Source organism: Heloderma suspectum, chromosome 3 (genome assembly GCF_057233095.1).
Source record: "Heloderma suspectum isolate Gila_16-S chromosome 3, 16-S_ref, whole genome shotgun sequence".
In the NCBI taxonomy this organism is placed as follows: Eukaryota; Metazoa; Chordata; class Lepidosauria; order Squamata; family Helodermatidae; genus Heloderma; species Heloderma suspectum.
Genome location: NC_139460.1, coordinates 2,137,411 through 2,158,425, shown reverse-complemented (window position 1 = coordinate 2,158,425; position 21,015 = coordinate 2,137,411). Strand labels below are relative to the sequence as shown.

The following is a 21,015-nucleotide window of genomic DNA, read 5'->3' as shown; positions in this document are numbered from 1 at the left end:
CCTTTAGTTGTCTTGGCTCCAGTTCTTTTCTCTTTTTTTCACAGGGCCTTTTTTTTTCTCCTGAAGACTTGCATGTGCTGAAACTTATCTCTCTTCTCTTGAACTCATAGAAGGGAACCACTCTTAGATCTAATTATTTTTGCTAACTAATTTGGCAATGGGTTTTAGGTTTTTGCAGTGTTGAGTTTTCCACAGATTGCACAGCTGTGATTAATTTTGATTAGTTATGGGAGATTTTACTCCTCCATTACTAGAACTCTTCCTTGTGATTTTTACATTGAGCTAGCTTTTTCCTGAGCTAGATTTTTAGCTTGTGGACAGCTTTGAATAAATCTATACTTTCTAGGTTTCCCTTTCTCTTTTTATTTCCGTTCCTTTTATTTCCTGGTGTTACTCAGACTTCGCTACTTTATTTTTAAATGCTTTCTTCATTTCTTCTGTGGATTCATTTTCTATCTGGCTTCCACTGGGTCCTATACTTCGGACCCTGGGACCTCCGTCTAAGTCCACATAAGCCTGTTTCTTTTGCTTGGCCTTGGTAACTATAAATCTGACGTCTTCAAGTTTTAGGCCAAACAGCCTTCCCCTGGAGTCAGTCATCTTAGTAAGGCATATCCAGCACTGTTGTTTATTATTTCTGCTGTCAATATTGTTTGTTTACGCAGCCACACATTTGGCCTTGCCACCAGGTGTATGTCTGGTTGGGGCTGTGTTGTTTTCTTAATCTTTGTGTAGCACCTAGAAAACGTCAGATGCTAACTAACACAATCAATGGGGACCTTTGGCTAATCTCAGCTTTCTGAGCAGCACACCTGTAGGATGCAGCCATTATCCAGTGCTTCTTTGTTGCGTTCACATTATACCTGTTGGGGGAGAAATGCTTAAAAGAAGCCTGTCTTCTGAACCAGGTAAATACAAATTCAGAAACTGGAATAAAGTATACAAATTACCCAAAGTAGCCCCTGCTTGTTCTGCTTTACAGAGGACACATGGGTGGAGTGGTGAATAGGGTTGGATCTGTGATCAGGGGTTACAGAATGACCTGGGGAAGATAAGTACCCCTCAAGAGCAGTAAGACTTTTCCACAGTGGGTGACATAGGCCTTCCCAACCTGGTGCCTTCAAGATGTGTTGGACTGCAACTCCCATCATGCCCAGCCAGCAGCAGGTAGGGGGAGGCTGATGTGCACCATCACTCCAGTTTCCTGGTACCAGGTACTCCTGATCTTTTCTAGTTCATCTTTATGAACATTCATTAGCAGTTGTAAAGAGAAATGGTGGCAGGATCGTAGGAATGGCCTGAATGGAAGGAGAAGATCAGTTTATGCAGGCACCAGAGCAGAGCTGTGCTAGGTAATTAGCTCTTGAAAAGCTTACCGTGGAACGCCTTGTAGAATCTCAGATTCTGGGTCAAAGCCGAGCTCTTTACCAATCTTCCCTTTCTTTTGCAAATGAATTAATAAAAGGGATGTTCAATCAATTGTGCCTGCTGTCTCCACCCCAATAATGTTGGCCCAGTTCTTGATATCCACGAGTCCAGTGCAATGTTTGAAAGGGGAGTGTGTGCATACAGGTACGGAGATTGGAAGGTTGGTGTGAGGGGCCAAGATATCATCCTGATTTCCAAATGCAGGCAATTATGCAAAGAGGAGGCTTTCTCCCCCTTCGTGGGATGCAGCTTAGCTCTACTTTGCGACAGAAGACCTCTTGGCATTAGTGACCGACCTCCTCAAGAAGGACCTCAGAACACGGTGTCTGATTTCGTTGGTTCTGGTGCCGTAGATAATGGGGTTGACTGTGGATGGGAGCAGCAAGTAGACAGCACTCAGGAGATTATGGGTATCCTGTGAGATGGATCTGCCCAGTCTGTACACAATGGAGGAGGAGAGGCAGGAAGAGTACATGAAGAGCATCACGGCCAGTTGGGTGCTGCATGTGTGGAAGGCTTTTTGCCGCAGGCTGCCAGGAGTGATCTTCAGGGCAGCACGGATGATACAGGAGTAAGAGGCCAGGATGCAGGCCATGTCAAAGACAATGATGAAAGCCCCCATCACCATCCCCACAAGGCTGCTGCGTATTGTGCTGCCACAGGCTAAGCTAACCAGCGCCATGTGCTCACATGCAAAATGTTGGATGACACTGGAATGGCAGAAGGGCAGCCGGGAGGCCAGAATGACCATGGGGCAGACCACGGACATGGCTCGGATCAAGGCAGCCAGGCCAAGCCCAGCCAGGAGAGAGTTGCACATGATGTCCCTGTATCGCAGGGGTTTGCAGATGGCAATGTACCTATCCAGTGCCATGGTGAGAAGAATGGAGGAGTCTACAATGATCATCACGTAGATGAAAAACATCTGCAGCAGGCAGCCAGACAAGCTGATGTGCTGGGAATGCAGCAAGAGGCCCGCTAGCATTTGTGGGACGATGGTGGTGGTCCCACACAGTCCGACCACAGAGAGGAGCGAGATCAGGAAGTACATGGGTGAGTGCAAGTTCTCTTCCACCTGGATGGTGTAGATCACAGTGCTGTTGGCCACCAAGCTGATCACATAGAGGCAGAAGAATGGGATGAAGAGGAGGAATCGGGATTCTTGCAGGCCAGGGAAGCCGAGCAGAGTAAACTCTGTGTGAGAGAGGTTTCCCACCAGTGCGGAGGGCTTCTTCATTCTAGCAATGCTCGCACCATAAGCTAAGTGCAGCTCGCAAAATGAATGGCAGGGCAGATTTCACCCACGAGTGAGAAACAAAATGAATAGGTTATTTTTAAAAGTATAAGACCACAATATTTTCCTCATAGTTTCACTGATACCTAATATTAGACAAGATTGCCCTGCACAGGCTTCTGAGGATGCAGAGTGCCTTGCACCATCGAGTAGTTACAGCGTCGACTGTCGCCACACCATCCTTTTATCTATTTCTCCCCTGTTGAGAGTGCGATGGAGGCCCCCGTCGCCTCATTCCCCACAGCATACTTTGAAGTGGTTTCAGGAAAGCGTCGGCTGCCAGGAGAACCTTTACAAATCCCTCAAATGGCAAAAGGGAAGCTGGTCAGAGGCGCTTCCGGCAATCAGCCTTTGCAGAATTGCTTGAGGGTTGCAGATGTCGAATGTGTTCCACTGCGGGGTTTGAGAGCAGTCCCTTCATCTCGTCACTGCTGGGAGCATCAGACTTGTCATCGTCCCTTCTGCCTCCCAAGCTTTGTGGCTGACGCACAGGACCTATTCTGCTCCGGCTCTCTGAAGGTCAGGGGTGTGGAGCTCTTCCCAGGGTATTTATTATCTTCCTCTTGGCACCCCTTGGAGAGCTGCAGCCCTTACAGATGAGCTGAGTACAAAGCTTGTATTTGGTATAACATGCTCTGGGTTAGCTGTCCCCAACCCGGTGCCCTCCAGATGTGTTGATTCCAATTCCCATCCTTCCCAGGCAGCATGACTAATGGCTGTGCTGCCTGGGACTGAAGAGAGCTGATGTCCAATACATCCAGAGGGCACCGTGCTGGGGAAGGCTGCTCTGGCCACTCCCTTCCTCGCGTGATGGAATGGCCAGGATCCTCTCAGGGCAACCTCTGGTTCTGGCCACTTTGCAGGGGTGGTGGGAGGAGGAGCAATTAGGCTCCAAGAGCAGGGCACGTTCCACCCAAGAAGCTTTCCACCTGGTTTTTGCTGATTAGAAACTAGGCTTCTATCGCTTGTAGTTACAAAAAACTATGAAAATGAGCACATCGCTTGGTGCTGATTATAACGTGACGTCATTCACCCCCACTGTTTCCCTTCTGGCCAAGGAATGGGGGGCGGGGGGAAGCTTTCGGCCTGATCTACGTGCATGGAGGGCGGCTTTGTGCCTCTCCTGTGAGGAGAGTCTTTTCCACTCTCTTTCACTTGTCAGTTATTGCAATGTTTTTTCTTACTCTTGACCAGCATTACACAAAATATGGAGGAGGGAGAAAGATTGGGGGGGGGGGAGAAGCACAGCAGTACAATTCTTGGAGTCTGAGACAGAAAAAGTATATTGAGAAGTATTACTCTTATTCTTTACATTTCTATAACACCCCATAGCTGAAGCTCTCTGGGCAGTTTAAAAAGGCTAAAAACCATTAAAAATACAATATACAAAGTTTAAGAACCATTTACATAAAAATACGCAAAAGATAGCAGATACATAGACAACATATATCTGAAACAAATTTAAGCAATCAACCTGACCGTAAGACAAATCCAGGACCTGATTAAACTCATCATATCCTGCCAAATGCCTGAGAAAAGAGAAAAGTCTTGACCTGGCACCAAAAAGATAACAATGTTGGCACCAGGTGGGCCTCATCGGGGAGATCATTCCATAATTGGGGGGCTGTCACCGAGAAGGCCCTCTCCTTTGTTGCTGACTTCTGAGCCTCCCTTGGAGGAGGCATCTACATCTTAGATGCAGAGCATAGCGTATGGGTAGGTTCATGTCGGGGGAGGCACTCCCTCAGATATTGCAGTCCCAAGCCATGTAAGGCTTTATGGATCAAAGCCAGCACCCTGGATTGCGGTTGGAAACATACAGGCAGCCAATGCAAGAACACCAGAGCCTGTCTGATGTGTTCGGAACTTCTAGTCCCTGTTATCAATCCATGTAGAGTGCATTGCGGTAATCAAACTTGAAGGTTACCAGAATATATGCAACTGAAGCCAGGTTATCCCTGTCCAGGTAGGAGCATAGCTGGGCCACAGCCGAAGTTGGTAGACGGCACTCGGAGCCACTGAGGCCACCTGAGCCTTAAATGACAAAGATGGCTCTAGGAGAACCCCCAAGCTACGAATCTGCTCCTTCAGGGGGAGTGCAACCCCATCCAGAACAGGTTGAGCACCCTCCATCCGGCCAGAAGAACTATCCATCAACAGCATCTCAGTCTTGTCTGGATTGAGCTTCAATTTATTAGTCCTCATCCAGTCTATTGTCACAGTCAGGAACCAATTTAGCACATCCACAGCCTCACCTGAAGAAGATGAAAAGGAGAAATAGAGCTGTGTGTCATCAGCATACTGATGACAATGCACTCCAAAACTCTGGATGACCACACTCAGCGGTTTCATGTAGATGTTAAATAGCATGGGGGACAGAACTGACCCCGGCAGAACTCCATACTGGAGAATCCACGGGGCCGAGCAATGTTCCCCAAGCACCACCTTCTGAAGCCAGCCCTCCAAGTAGGAGCGAAACCACTGCAATGCAGTGCCTTCCCCTCCCAGCTCAGACCGTCATCCCAGAAGGATACCATGGTTGATGGTATTTATTTATTTATTAAATTTATTAATCACCCATCTGACTGGTCACCCAGCCACTCTGAAATCAAGGTACTGAAAGCCACTGAGAAATCAAGGAGAATCAACAAGCAAGCAAGCTCCCAGAGAGCGAGCGATCAGAGCAAGCAAACAGGGAGAGCAAACAGGAGTTTGGCAGAGGAGTTGCAGTGGAAGAGGAGACAAAGGAAAAGTGCTGAGCAGAGCAGAGGAAGCTGCTCAAGCTGGTCTAGGGGCTATACAAGCAAGCAAGCAACCAGACAGTGAGCAAAAAGGGAGAGCGAACAGGAGTTTGCCAGGGGAGGTCAAGGGGGAGGCCCCTAACATTTTTTTTAAAAAATATTTTTCTTGTAACACACACTTTCATACCAGTGGGACTCTGTTGTTAACCTCCAGTGAATAGAGGACAAAGCACAGGCTATTCCAGTACAATCAGAAAGGAAAAGACTCTCCAGTGGTGGAATGTTTGTTTTCTAGCCTGAGATCAACATGGCCTACATGTGCAACAAGTAGAAGTGATCACGCTGTTGGAAGAAAAAGAAGACTGGTGAGTGTTGACCCTCCAGGGAATAAGAGAAGACTAAGAGTTCTGGGACAGAACGGTGGAACTGCAGCAGCAAAGTGAAGAACAGAAGCTTGAAGAGCAACAGCAAGATGAGGCAGAAGTGGGAAATGCTGAGGTGAAGAAAAATGGAGTAGAGGATTCTCCTTGGAAAAGGGTGACAGTTAGGAGAAGAAGACCTAGAAGCCACCCTGCACCAGTGGAAGCAGTGGAGCTGTGGAACTGATTCCAGGTACTTGCAGATGAGACTGGAGGACAGCCTGCAGAGGAAGAATCACAGGGGAACCTACATGAGAGTGAGCAAGAGGCTGAAGGTCAGTCAAACAGGCGATGAAACCCAGGCCTACAAGAAGAAGAAGAGAAGAGTGGTAGTAGTGGGAGACTCCTTGCTGCGTGGGATCGAGACCCAAGTATGACACGAAGACCCGTGGACTCGCCAGGTATGTTGTCTCCCGGGAGGACGAGTTAGAGGCGTGACTGAAAGGTTGCCTGCACTCATAAAGCCCACTGACAGGTATCCCTTTCTTCTCATCCACGTGGGAACAAATGATACCGCCAAGCGGAGCTACGAAGAGATCACGTCAGACTTTGAAGCTTTGGGAAGGAAACTCAAGAACTTTGGGGCTCAGATAGTTTTCTCATCCATCCTTCCAGTAGTTAGAAGAGGGATAGAAAGGGAACGAAAAATACTCCGGGTGAATGACTGGCTACGAAGGTGGTGCCGACGAAAGAGATTTGGATTCTGGGACCACGGGCTGTACTTCCTGGAAGATGGGCTGTTGGCAAGGGACGTGTTGTACCTCACAAAGGCTGGGAAGAATGTGTTTGGCCACAGCATGAAGAACGTCATCAGGAGGGCTTTAAACTGAATCCTACAGGGAAGGGAGACGTAAAATTGGGGGTAACAATGGACGAAGGCTCATGCACCGCAATGAAGAGAACAGCTCTAATAAAGCCCAATTATAATCTTCACAGACATGTAGGAAGAAAGCCAGACTATGAAGCACATATTCATTATTTTATTTATTTATTTACTTACACCTTGGATCCCCAAGTTCCGAACAACTTTCGCCCAGTCTCGAATCTGCCTTTCTTGGGCAAGGTGATTGAGCGGGTGGTGGCGATGCAGTTGAGGGCACACTTGGAAGAAGCCGATTATCTAGATCCATTTCAGTCGGGCTTCAGGCCTGGGCATGGGACAGAAACGGCCTTGGTCACCTTGGTGGATGATATGAGGAGGGCTCTGGATAGGGGCGAATGCTCCTTCCTTGTTCTCCTCGACCTCTCAGCGGCTTTTGATACCGTTGACCACGGTATCCTCCTGGACCGCCTGGAGGGGTTGGGCATTGGAGACACTGTTTTGCGGTGGTTCTGGTCCTTCCTCTCTGGCAGGTACCACAGGGTAGCTCTGGGAGAGGAGGTTTCGGACCCATGGCCACTCACTTCTGGGGTGCCACAGGGTTCCATCCTCTCCCCGATGCTATTTAACATCTATGTGAAGCCGCTGGGGACTATCATCAGGAGGTTTGGGGTGCAGTGTCATCAATATGCGGATGACACGCAGCTCTACCTCTCGTTCAAATCTTCACCAAGGTTGGCCGTAGAATCCCTGTCCAAATGTCTGGAGACGGTGAATGGCTGGATGAAGAGGAACAAGCTGAAGCTGAACCCTGACAAGACTGAGGTACTTTTGGTGGGAGACAAGAGGTGGTTCCGGGATGCTGACCTGGTGCTGAATGGGGTACAGCTACCCTTGAAAGACCAGGTCTGCAGCTTGGGGGTCAGCTTAGACTCCTAGCTGTCCATGGAGGCTCAGGTGTCAGCTGTGAGCCGGACAGCGCTGTACCAACTCCATCTGATACGGCAGCTGCGCCCCTACCTTCCCGACCATCTGCGCCCATCGGTAGTACATGCCCTGGTCTCCTCTCATTTAGCTCTATGTGGGGTTACCCTTGAAGATAGTTTGGAAGCTGCAGCTGGTACAGAATGCGGCGGCTCACCTGATTAAAGGCAGCCGCTGGCAAGATCACATCACTCCGGTGCTGAAGGAGCTGCACTGGCTACCAGTTGTTTTCTGGGCCAAATTCAAGGTGTTGGTTTTGACCTTTAAAACCCTATATGGCTCCAGCTCAGCCTGTCTCAAAGAGTGCCTCCAGCAACACCAGACAGGCCACTCAACAAGATCAGCCTCGGATGGCCTTCTCTCTGTCCCATCAGCCAGGACAGCTAGGCAGGTGAGGACGAGGGAGAGGGCCTTCTCTGTGGTGGCCCCCACTCTGTGGAACTCCGTCCCTAGGGAACTCTGTCACGCCCCGTCTTTAATGAGCTTCCACCATGCATTAAAAACATGGTTATTCAGGCAGGCATTTGGGGTGGGCTAGGGTAATTTTAGAAATGTGATGTTTTTAATGTTGAATTTTATTGTGTAAACTGTTTTTATTGTTGTACATCGCCCAGAGTGGCTGGGTGACTGGCCAGATGGGCGATTAATAAATTAATAAATAAATTAAATAAATAAATAAAATAAACAACATTTATATACCGCTCCTCCTCAAAGGTTTCGGAGTGGTGAACAACAAGATAAAAGAATAAAAGCCCATAATTAAAACAAAACATTTTAAAAGAACAGATTCTAACCATAATAACCCGTGGCTGGTCACTCAGGGAAAGCCTCTCGAAATAATGTCTTCAGGAGGCACTGAAATCAACACAATGTTGGTGCCTGCCTGACCTCCAAAGGCAGGAAATTCCACAGGAAGGGGGCCACTACACTGAAAGCTCTCTTCCTGGTGGACTCCAACTAGGCCATAGGTCCATGTTGGACCACCAAAGACATGCCCTCCGATGACCTCAGTGACTGGGCAGGTTGGTAAAGAAGAAGGTGCTGTCTCAGGTATACTGGCCCCAAGTTGTTTAGGGATTTGTATGCTAGTACTAATACCTTAAACCTGGCCCGGTGGCAAATAGGCAGCCAGTGCAGTTCCCTCAGCAGAGGAGATACATGCTGAGAAGGGACAGCTCCTGACAACAGCCGAGCTGCTGCATTCTGCACTAGCTCCAGCTTCCGGACCAGCCTCATGGGCAGCCCCACACAGAATGCATTGCAGTAATCCAGTCTTGAGGTTAATATCACCTGTACCACTGTGGCCAGCTATCCCTGTCCAGGAGAGGCTGTAGCTAGTGAACCAGCTGGAGCTGGTAAAAGGCACTTCGAGCCGCCGCGGTAACTTGGGCCTTCAGTGACAATGATGGATCTAGGAGTACCCCCAGACTATGGACCTGATCTTTCAGAGGGAGTGCAACCCCATCCAGGACAGGCAATGAGACCATCTCCTGGACCCAGTAACCACTCACCCACAGGGCTTCTGTCTTGCCAGGATTCAGCCTCAGTTTATTGGCTCTCATCCAGCCCATTACTGAGTTCAGGCACTGGTCCAGGACTTGCACAGCCTCTCCTGATTCAGATGTCACAGGGAGATAGAGCCGTGTGTCATCAGCATACTGATGGCACTTGGCTCCAAATCCCCTAATGGCCGCTCCCAGCGGCTTCATATAGATGTTAAACAACATTGGGGACAAGGTGGTACCCTGCGGAGCCCCATAGTTCAATTGCCAAGGGGCCGAGGAATAGTCACCCAACGTTACTTTCTGAAATCAGACCGGAGCCACTGTAACACACTGCCTCCCATACTCATCCAATGGAGTCGATCCAGGAGGATACCATAGTCAATGGTATCAAAAGCCGATGAGAGATCGAGCAGAATTAACAGGGTTGCACTCCCCCTGTCCGTCTCTCGATAAAGGTCATCCATCACGACGACCAAGGCTGATTCAGTCCCATAACCAGATCGAAGCCCAGACTGGAATGGGTCTAGATAATCAGTATCCTCCAAGAGTGCCTGGAGTTGCTCTGCCACAGCCCTCTCAAGTACCTTCCCTAGGAAAATGAAATTTCGACTGGGTGGTAGTTGTCTAATGCTGTTGGGTCCAGAGTGGGCTTCTTCAGGATTGGCCGCACTACTGCCTCCTTAAGGACAGCAGGGACTACTCCTTCCCACAGGGAAGCACTTATCACTCCCTGAATCCACCCAGTCATACCTCCTCGGGTAGCTTTTATTAGCCAAGAGGGGCAGGGATCGAGAGGGCATGTGGTTGGTCACATTGCTTGCACATTGCAAGCACTTTGTCCACAACATTAGGCCACAGGAACTGGAACTGATTCCACAAAATTGGGCAGATGGTGGCATCAGGGTTAAGGAGTGGATTTTTTTTTGGCACCTTCTAAATAGCACAAAGGCATAGTTGCTTTGCCTCCAACAGTGAACCTCCCCTATCACATCTGGACTGTTATCAAGCTACCAGTGTTAATCTATAAAGCAATATGCACATTGATGGAGTGATGATGATGATAATAATAACAAAAAATAATGGCATATCATGGATCGTACAACAAATAGTAATAAGGGTAAATTAGGTCCCACTAATTTTCATGCATGAGTATTTGCGCATTGTGTGGAAAGCCACCTAGACTACTGTACCAATCTTGAAGGTGTGATCTTGAAATTGTCTTCCTAATCATGGCTTCATTCTCAATCAGGATCCATTTTGTTTCAGTTGCCTGATTTCTGGAGAGCAAAGGCTGCCCATTTCCTCTTGAAGAGTTTCAAGATGTTTTCCCTGATCGCTTTAGTTCTTATGCCGTAGATGACAGGATTGATGTCGCATAGAAACAGCAAGTACATTATGCTCAGCAGGTTGTGTACATCTTGTGTGGCTGATTTGGCCACGCAGAAGACAATGGAGGAGGAGAGGCAGGAGGAGTAGCCGATGAAGAGGACGATGAGGTGGGTGCCACAGGTGTGGAAGGCCTTGTGACGAACGCTACTTGAGGCCATCTTCAAGGCTGTCAGGATGATCTTGCTCTGGAAATGCTGAGGAAGACCAGGTCCAAAGTGATGGTGGAGGATCTGACAGCAATGCCCACGATCCTGTTCCTGGAGGTGTCGCCACAAGACAGCTTCATTAGGGCCATGTGCTCGCAAGCAAAATGCTCAATGACGTTGGAATGGCAGAACCTCACCCGAGAAGCCAGGATCACCACTGGGCTGACAATAGACACGCCCTGAACCACAGCGGCAGTCGTCAGGAGCATCAACCGCTAGTTTGTCAATATATCGGCATAGTGGAGAGGATGGCAAATAGCCATGTACCTGTCCAAAGACATCATGAGGAGGATGCCCATGTCTAATATGATGGCCAGGTAGAGGAAGAACATCTGCACCAGGCAGCTGGTCAGAGAGATGCTGCTGATTCTGAACATGAAACTCAGAAGCATTTGGGGGAGAATAGTTGTGGTCCCAAACATGTTGACTGCTAACAACAATGCAATCGGAAGGTACATGGGAGAATGCAGGCTGCTCTCCACCTTCACAGTGTAGATTAGCACAGCATTTGCAAAGACGATCATCAGGTAGATGCAAAAGAACGGGAGGGCAAGGAGGGACCTGGATGTCTGGAAGCCGGGGAAGCAAGCAGGAGGAATTCTGTGTAAGAGACGTTGGCAGTTTCATCCTGGCCGGCTTGAGTATTGCCTCCAAATTCAGACATCACTTTGGAACTGAAAGGGGACAAGCAGGCATCTTTTTCTGGCTTTGTAAATTAGTATTGATGCCTGTTGCGCATACATGTGTGTGTGCGTGCACGCGCGCCTGCTATGGGACTCTCTCAGCGTACTGTAACTCCAACTACCATCAGTGTGTCATCTGAGTGAGACTTTTGTAAGCTGGATGGGGCACCTGGGTCAAAGCCCCCCTCTGACCTTAGAATCATAGAATAGTAGGGCTGGAAGGGGCCTACAAGGCCATCGAGTCCAACCCCTGCTCAATGCAGGAATCCAGGCCAGAGCATCCCTGACAGATGGCTGTCCAGCCTCGTCTTCAACGCCTCCAGTGTGGGAGAGTCCACCACCTCCCTAGGGAATGGGTTCCATTGTCGTATTGCTCCAACAGTCAGGAAGGTACATTTTGGAAAGACTGGCTAGAAAGCAGATGCCATGTCTCAGATTGCCATGGGACCTTACTGATCATTGTTCTGAGTTTATTAAAATCAGCTTTCCTAAAGTCCAGGGTACGCGTTTGGCTACACTCGGCTTTTGCTTCCCTTAGAACCAAGAACTCAAGTTCAACATGGTCACTTTCCCCCAGAGTTCCTGTTAACTGCTACTTTATCCATTAAGTCATCTCTGTTGGTTAGGATTAAGTCAAGGATAGCCGATGCTCTAGTTCCTTCCTCCATTTTCTGTAGAAGGAAGTTATCAGCAACACAAGTCAGGAATTTCCTGGAGGGGCCATGTTTTGCAGAATTTGTCTCCCTACAGGTATCGGGGAAATTGAAGTCCCCCATGACTACTACATCATGCTTCCTTAAAACATTGGCTATTTGCTTTTCAAAAGTTTCATCCTTGTCTTCTCCTTGGTTGGGTGGCCGGTAGTAGACTCCGACCACCAGGTTCCTTTTATTCTTTGCTCCATTTATTTTGATCCAGATGCTCTCGATGGGTCTACCAAGCTCCTCCTCCTGTATTTCTGTGCAGAGATATGTCTTTTTCACATACAGTGCAACCCCACCTCCCTTTCTGTTCCTCCTGTTCTTTTTGAACAAGTTACATCCTTCAATTGCGGTATTCCAGTCATGCGAGTCATCCCACCAAGTCTCAGTTACACCTATGAAGTCATAATGTCCCTCCTGTATTAAGAATTCAAGTTTGTTCTGTCTGGGCATTACTATATAGACATAGAAGACCACATGCTTCATAGATTAGGCCTCCCATCCCTAGTGGAGGCCCCTGGCTGGAGCCTCTCCTCCCCCTCCCCCCTGAAGCCTTGCCCACTCCGAGAAGGGCACCCTGAGAAAGGGGAGCCATCTGGCCATGGGGGAAGCGACAGTGCCCTCCCCTTCCTCCATGCAAAGAGATGAAGTATCTGTGTAGCCTGTGTATGAATGGTGGGGCGGGGGGAATGGCCCCACCCCCTCTCGTTGGTGATCTCACCCACAGTTGGCATGCAGCTCATAATATAATTGCAACCGTGAGGCAAAAAAGGCTCCTCACCACTGCTCCAAAGCAAGTGTGGGGCCTCACATGCCCCCTGCCCCCCCCCACAAGTCTGCTTTTCATCCAGGTAAAATAGTTGAGCTCACTGGCTGACACTCTGCCCAGGTGCTGCCTCTTGAAGGGAAACCCCAGCATGTCCGTAACCGAGGTTCAGTTGGGCCTGGCATCAGTGCTGCCCCATTGCCTTCTAGGCGCAGAGCAAGGGTGCAGAACCCCCCGGCCTTGGGCTAATGTGGCCTGTGGAACTCCGCAATCTGGCCCATGGAGTCTGCTTGGATTCCACCAGGGGGCAGGGCTTGGCCTCCAAGCCCCGCCCTCCAGAGGAATCCCCGCTGATATCTGGAATCTGGCTTCCTGTAACTTGAGCCCCTTATTCTTGGCTCATTGAAGGGAGCCATCCTTCACCATCAGCTTGAAACAGACCCTGTGGTGCCTCTCCAGCCTGGCACCCTCCAGATATGTTGGAGGGCACCAGGCTGGAGGGCATCACATACATCTGGAGGGCATCAGGTTGGGGAAGGCTGATCTTCCCATGTGGAGACCTGCTCACTCAGCACTGCCAATTCCAGCATCCCTCACACACTTCCCTGGATTTCTGAATGAATGTGGTCAGGTTGGACTCACCAGAGGCAAAAAGCCCCAGGTCCCCCAATGCTAGTAGGCTGCCCCACCCACCAGATCCAAGAAGCAATGTCACTTGAAGCACCAGCTAAAGCATGGCTAAAAAAGGAGCACCACAAGGCACCAGACAGTGAGAACAGTAATTCAGATACTAGCCTTGCACTTCTGCCCTGGAAAAGCACCAGATCATGTCTTATTTACTTATTTATTTATAACGCCTGAAGGCTCCAAGACAGCCTGTATTGATGCGCTGATGTCCAAGACAGTAACAGGCAGGTTGATCCTGACATTCGTCTTGCCGCCTCCTCTCTCCAGTTATTTCTCACTGCCTGGGACAACGGTTGCATTTTACTCACCATCCTTGAAATGTCAAGTTTTGACCAATTTGCTCAGTTAAATATGACCAGAGTGAATCCTCTGTGGAGGTCTGGTATTAGGTCTCCTCTTGGGAGTTGTTCATAGTTGCCGCTCACGGGCTTCCTAAAATGAGCTGTGACAAACCTCCAGGGTGCAGCGTGCACTCCTCAGGTGAGTCTTCCTTCCCCTGCTATGATTTAGTCTTCTTCACTGTAGATTTGGGGCCAGTGATACCCCAGGTGCCACAGGCTTAATGAAAAGCAGTTTAATCCTCCAAGCTGGTGGAGTGCCTGGTGTCTTTAGGGCCCATGTGGTCCTGGATTGGGCAAGGGGACCCTGGGACTGCCCCTGCCCCCCAGTATTGTGGCCTTCCAAACAAATCAGAATGTAACATCAGGGGTGGTCAACTTGTGGCCCTCCAGATGTTTTACAGCTCCCATCAGCCCTAGCCAGCATAGCCAATGGTGAGGGATGATGGGCATTGTAGGCCAAAACATCTGGAGATGCCACACGGTGCCCACCCCTGTTCCAAACCCTGCTGTGAGCAGAAATTTGGGGGCCTATGCCCCAAACTGCAAATGTCATACAAATGTGTGTTGCTTGTTCCTGACAGCTATACACATTTTGGATGAAAATCTATTTCATGGTGGTGGTGGGTTTGGGGCACAAATTCTTAATTCATGGCTAAAAATTCTTAGGGCTTCTCCACATGGGGCTTATATTGTGCAATCAAGATTGGTTACTTACAGAAGTTTGTAGGTCCTTTACAGAATGTTGTCAACCTCCAGGGTCCCTTCTGTGTGTGTGTGTGTGTGTGTGTGTGTGTGTTTTAACCTTTATCCCGCCTTTGTAAAACATGGGGAAAGTCCGATTTTTCTCTAGGAAGTGTGATGAAGCACTTTACTTGCTGTGTACTTCCATAATGGCACTATAACAGCAGTGCCATCTAGTGGCTGTAAAATGAAACATATAGAACTTGCTAAGAAATAAAAACAGCACATGTCAGCCTGTGTAAAGTTGCCGATCTTAATCCCGCAAAGAATCTGGAAGTAGAAGCCCTGGTAAGGATGCAAGATTTTAGCCTCATGTGGTGTAGAACGTATTTTTATTTGGAACAGGTAAGATGCTGTTCCAAAATTTATTTATTTAAGAGATTTATAAGCTGCCTTTCAGAGAACAAATATTTTCTCAAAGCAGCATACAAAACACAACAAAATCAGATTAAAACATATCCCAAACCAATATACCCTCCATAGCTGCAGCCAGCTCAACAAGAGGTGGTGAGCTGCAGGCAGTCCTGGAAGAAATGTTCTTCCTCTGCCCTTTCCCTTCTGTCTCCCAACCTGGGCCAGGGACAGATGGAGGAGGCATGGAGAGCCCTGGTGGGTGACCTCCATCTTGAGATCAGCGGGGAGGAATGCCTCTTGGAGCTGCTGATCCTTCAGAGCCCTCCACTCTCCTCAGCTGAGTGAGAGGCCTGGCGGCCAGGGTGCTGGAGGGGCCTGTCTGCCGGAACACAGGCAAAGCATATTGTCACCTGTGTTACTTAACATCTGTACAAAGCCACTAAGGGCCAAAACAAACACGACTTCAGATCTGTGTCTAGCAGCTAGATTCCCCCCATTTTTACTCTACAGTAGGTGCAGGGCCCCCAATCCAGCCTGGGAACGAAGTGTGGGAGTAGGCAAGCTTTTTAGATCTGGATCCCACCCCACTCCCCACCCACCTACTGCAAAATAACAATTAAAAGACGTGGCTGCTATCACAGGTTTACAGTAATGCCTGTTTTGACCTAAATGAGGCCATCTGTAGCTTCAGGCTGTGTACCATCAGTGCGCTCATGAGACCCGGCTCTGCGCTCCAAGTGAGCAGCACCCCAGAGCTGCAGTCTTTGGCATGAACCAGCGTCTTGAGGCTGTGGTCAAACATGTGCAGGCTCCAGATGAGATGGAAATGACCCTGGTGGAGAATTCTTGGCTGTCAGAGATCGAACCTGGGGCCTTCTGCATGAAAAGCAGGTGCACCGCCATGAAGTCACAGGCCTTTCCCACGGAAGGGGAAGCTTAGCAGTAGCAAGTGCATGATGTGCTACCTTCTTAAGTCAATTTATATCTAGTGGGCCAATAACATTCTAAATCACTCTTTGTCAGTGTACATATAAATTTGACATCCAAAGAGAAAATGTCCTCAATTTCAGCTCCTTTACAAATACAGTCTCTGCACAACAGAACTTCTCTTGTGTCTTCCATGCTCAGATTTATAGTGTGGAAATACTCTAAACTGAGGAGGGGAAATCCTCCTCCTGTTTCCCACTCTAATAGTGCAATCCTGTATATGTCTACTCAGAAGTAAGCCCCATTGAGTTAAATGGGATTTACTCTGAGGTAAGTGTGCATAGGTTTGCAGCTTAAATATATTAAAAGGTGCTTAGTAATATCAGTAATATTGTTGACTGCAAACTTTTTAGGAACAGAGACCTACCTATTTTTGCCTGTGTAACCCATAAGGCATTGAGTAGGTGAAAGGCGTGATAAACAATAACAGCAATGGCATTCTCCATCCTTGGACTAGCTCCCTCTGCTGCTTTGCCCCCCACTCAGGTCACATGGGTGGGCCTTTTCCAAGCTGCCCACTTCCCGAGATGCCCAGACATGGATCCAGGGCTACCTCCAGGGGCGTTGCGAGGTACTTAAAAGATCTGGGACACAGGCCCACAACACAAACTTATATGTGCCTAGATAAGTCTGAGTCAAAGCGGGGTGGTGGTCAGTGTACACCTCTCTCTCTCTCTCTCCCCCCTACACACACACACACACACACACACACACACACGTGTGTTTGTGTGTATAGATAGATAGATACATTCATTCATTCATACATACATACTTTAGACGTGTGCTCCGACACCCCCCCTTCAACTCAGACCCTGATTCAGTGGTTTGGAAAACATCCTGCTTCTGCTCTGGCCGGTTTGGAGTCAGTCCACTTCAGCCCAGTACCAAACCCAAGTCAAGGTTTGGAAAACTGAGTCCTTATGGTCCCTGTTGACTGTCACGGGAAATCAGAACAAATCCACTGTAACTTTTTTCTCTTGGTCAGGCTAGAAGTTGATGATAGTTGCAGTTGGATGATAATTGCAGGCATAGTTGGCCCTTAGGAAGGGATTGCACCTGCCCAGCATCAGAAAAATAGGTGCAGTGTTTTTGTGCATGCTATCTGCCTTTATATTTTGATTTTCTTTTAAAGGGAACTGCCAATAACTTTTTTATTCCTTGGAAGAATGGATGAAAATTTCAGGATTTGTTGCCCCATCAGAGGAGATCATGTCTGCTAAACTGCAGAATGATAGCCACAGGGGGTTTTCTGCAAGGGTAACCTTGGCATTTTGAGGGTATCCAAAAGAGGACATATGTATGTCCCTATGTTCCTTGTAGACCATTGTTCTGAAAATTACAGACAGCCTAGAGCTGTTCCTCAGTAAGAAACTAGCAAAGTTTCGGAAGGATAGGTGCAGCAGTTCATGTGGAAGGGGAGTTTTCCAGTTTAGGGGAGGGAGTCATTTGGTTTCCCTTTCCTTCACCCCCCCCATAGTTTTTGGATAACTTTGTATGAAGATGCACAGGTCATTAGAGTCATCCCTCAGGTAAGAAACCTGCAAAGTTTCAGAAGGATAGGAGCAGTGGCTAGGGAATGATGATGTTTGAAATCCAGTTTAAGTCTGTTTCATAGTTAAGTGTGCTGGCATTGGAAGAATGGCCATCTCACATTCCCATCCTTACCCTCCCCCAAAGCACAGTGATGGGAGACAATGGTAAAAATGCATTTTAGGATTAGAAGGTGGACCTGTGACTCATTGAAACACACTCCCTCCCTCCTCCTGCAGCTCTTAGCAAAACTAGAGCAAAATATATTATTTTGAGACATAAAGACTGCCCAGTTCTGCTTGGGCTTCAGACTTGGTTTGAACTCCATTACCATCACATACTATATATATATATATATATATATATATATATATAGTGTGTGTGTGTGTGTGTGTGTGTGTGTATATATATATATATGCAATATATATATATGCATGCACATTTAGAATTACTAGAATTTATTTACATTTTACCCATGTTAGCAGCAGGGGGACATGGGCAGGAGGGTGCTTTTGCCTTCATGTCCTTCTTGTGGACATGAGGCAGCTGGTTGGCCACTGTGTGAACAGAATGCCAGACTAGATGGACCTTGGTCTGTTGCAGCATGGCTCCTCTTATGTTCTTAAATATAGAGTGCCTCTTGGCATATGCAGAATGCTTTTTTTTCATCACTGAGCACTTAAATTCTCCCCCTACCAATTCTGTTCCCCTCCATACAACAATCCCTCCTCATTCTACCATCCTCCAGCAACTCTTCATAAAAACATGTGTCTTCATAAAAATAGATGTCTCCTCTACCTCCTCCTTGTTATGCACAAGCTCTCAATATATCTTCCTCTCCACAACTTCATTTGTGCCAATACTTCACCAGGATTCAGCTAGGGCTAAGTTATAGAGAAACTCTGAGTATGAGTTTCTCTGTCTGAGTGCCTTTCCCTCACAACTGAAGCCAGAGTTCATGCAAAATAAACACACGCACATGCACACGCACATGACAAAACATGCATAGGACTGGGCTCAAAGGGTAGTCAGTTGGTTAGACTGGAATTGGGTGTGCAGTGTATTAATACTGCAGTACCATGTCACAATTCAGGATTTATTTCTGAGTAAATATGCAGAAGATCAGGCTGCAAACCTCCCTGCAATAGTAACTTTGTGCTGGAATTCTCCACACACTTTCCTGGGGGTAAGCCTCATTAAACATAATGGGGCTTACTTCTAAGTAGGCATACAAAGGATTGCATGAGAGAGCAGTATTTATTTCCCCTCCACTTCCACACCCCCTCCTATATCTATTAAAGCTTTCTGTTCATAGGAACATATACCTTATACTGAGTTAGAACATTGGTCCATCTAGCCTAGTGTTGTTGACACAGACTGGCACCATCTCTCCAGGGTTTCAGGCGGGATTCCTTCCTTGCCCTACCTGGAGATGCTGGGGATTGAACCTGGGCCCTTCTGAATGCCAAGTATGTGCTCTACAACTCAGCTACAGCCTTTCCTATTTCTGGTGAATGACAACTGACAAACAAAAGAACACTAGATTCATTCCTCTGCAACTATGTGAACCCACTTTTCTAGAAGACTTGGATGAGGAGGAGAAGGAGAAAAACCAACCCTGTTGTCTGGTTGTATAAAGTCAAATACAGTTCAGAATTTATCTTGCCTACCAAAGAGAATTCTGTTTGAAAATTATCCAAGTTAAGCTTGTTGTTGTTCAGTCGTTCAGTCATGTCCGACTCTTCGTGACCCCATGGACCATAGCACGCCAGGCCTTCCTGTCCTGCGCTCTCTCCCGGAGCGTGCTCAAGTTCATATTCATTGCATCGGTGATGCTATCTAGCCATCTCATCCTCTGCCGTCCCCTTCTCCTTTTGCCTTCAGTCTTTCCCAGCATCAGGGTCTTTTCCAGAGAGTTTTCTCTTCGCATTAGGTGGCCAAAATATTTGAGCTTCAGCTTCAGTATCTGTCCTTCCAATGAGCACTCAGGGTTGATTTCCTTGAGGATGGACTGATTTGACCTCCTTGCAGTCCAGGGGACTCGTAAGAGTTTTCTCCAGCACCACAGTTCGAAAGCATCGATTCTTCGGCGCTCAGCCTTCCTTATAGTCCAGCTCTCACAGCCATACATTACTACTGGGAAAACCATAGCTTTGATTAGACGGACCTTTGTCGGCAAGGTGATGTCTCTGCTTCTTACTATGCTGTCTAGGTTGGCCATAGCTTTCCTCCCAAGGAGCAAGCGTCTTTTAATTTCATGGCTACAGTCACCATCTGCGGTGATCTTGGAGCCCAAGAAAGTAAAATCTGGCACTGCTTCCATTTCTTCCCCTTCTCAATGCCAGGAAGTGATGGGGCCAGATGCCATGATCTTCGTTTTGTTAATGTTGAGTTTCAAACCAGCTTTTGCACTCTCCTCTTTCACCCTCAACAAGAGGCTCTTTAGATCCTCTTCACTTTCTGCCATTAGGGTGGTATCGTCTGCGTATCTGAGGTTGTTGATAATTCTCCCGGCAATCTTAATTCCGACCTCTGATTCATCCAACCCGGCATTTCTCATGATGTACTCTGCATATAAGTTAAATAAGCAGGGTGACAATATGCAGCCTTGTCGTACTCCTTTCCCAATTTTGAACCAATCGGTTGTTCCATGTCTGGTTCTTACTGTTGCTTCTTGACCCTCGTACAGGTTTCTCAGGAGACAGATAAGGTGGTCTGGTACTCCCATCACTTTAAGAATTTGCCAGAGTTTGTTGTGATCCACACAATCAAAGGCTTTAGCGTAGTCAATGAAGACGTTTTTCTGGAATTCTCTTGCTTTCTCCATGATGCAGCGAATATTGGCGATTTGATCTCTAGTTGCTCTGCCTCTTCGAAACCCAGCTTGTACTTCCGGTAGTTCTCAGTTCACATACTGCTGAAGCCTAGCTTGTAGGATTTTGAGCATCACCTTGCTGGCATGTGAAATGAGCGCAATTGTGCAGTAGTTTGAACACTCTTTGGCGTTGCCCTTCTTTGGAATTGGAATGTAAACTGACCTTTTCCAGTCTTGCGGCCATTGTTGAGTGTTCCAAATTTGTTGGCATATTGAATGCAGCACTTTAACAGCATCATCTTTTAGGATTTTAAATAGCTCAGCTGGAATACTGTCATCTCTGCTAGCTTTGTTGTTAGTGATGCTTCCTAAGGCCCACTTGACTTCACTCTCTAGGATGTCTGGCTCAAGTTCAGTGACCGCAGTATCATGGCTATCAGGGACATTCAGATCTTTCCTGTATAGTTCTTCTGTGTATTCTTTCCACCTCTTCTTAAGCTCATTTGCTTCTGTTAGGTCCCTGCCTTCTTTGTCCTTTATCATGCCCGTCTTTGCACAAAACGTTCCCTTGAGATCTCCAATTTTCTTGAAGAGATCTCTAGTCTTTCCCATTCTGTTGTTTTC

General features: G+C 47.7%; 1 protein-coding gene and 1 pseudogene across 1 annotated transcript; both read right to left on the bottom strand.

Annotated features, from left to right (window-relative positions):
* Positions 1-1,684: 1,684 nt before the first annotated feature.
* LOC146349222 (olfactory receptor 52K1-like) lies at positions 1,685-2,665 on the bottom strand. Its single transcript, XM_084842133.1, has one exon. It carries the CDS (start codon positions 2,663-2,665, stop codon positions 1,685-1,687), a length of 981 nt encoding a protein of 326 aa, XP_084698259.1.
* Positions 2,666-10,453: 7,788 nt separating this feature from the next.
* LOC146349221 (olfactory receptor 52K1-like) lies at positions 10,454-11,450 on the bottom strand (annotated as a pseudogene).
* Positions 11,451-21,015: the final 9,565 nt, after the last annotated feature.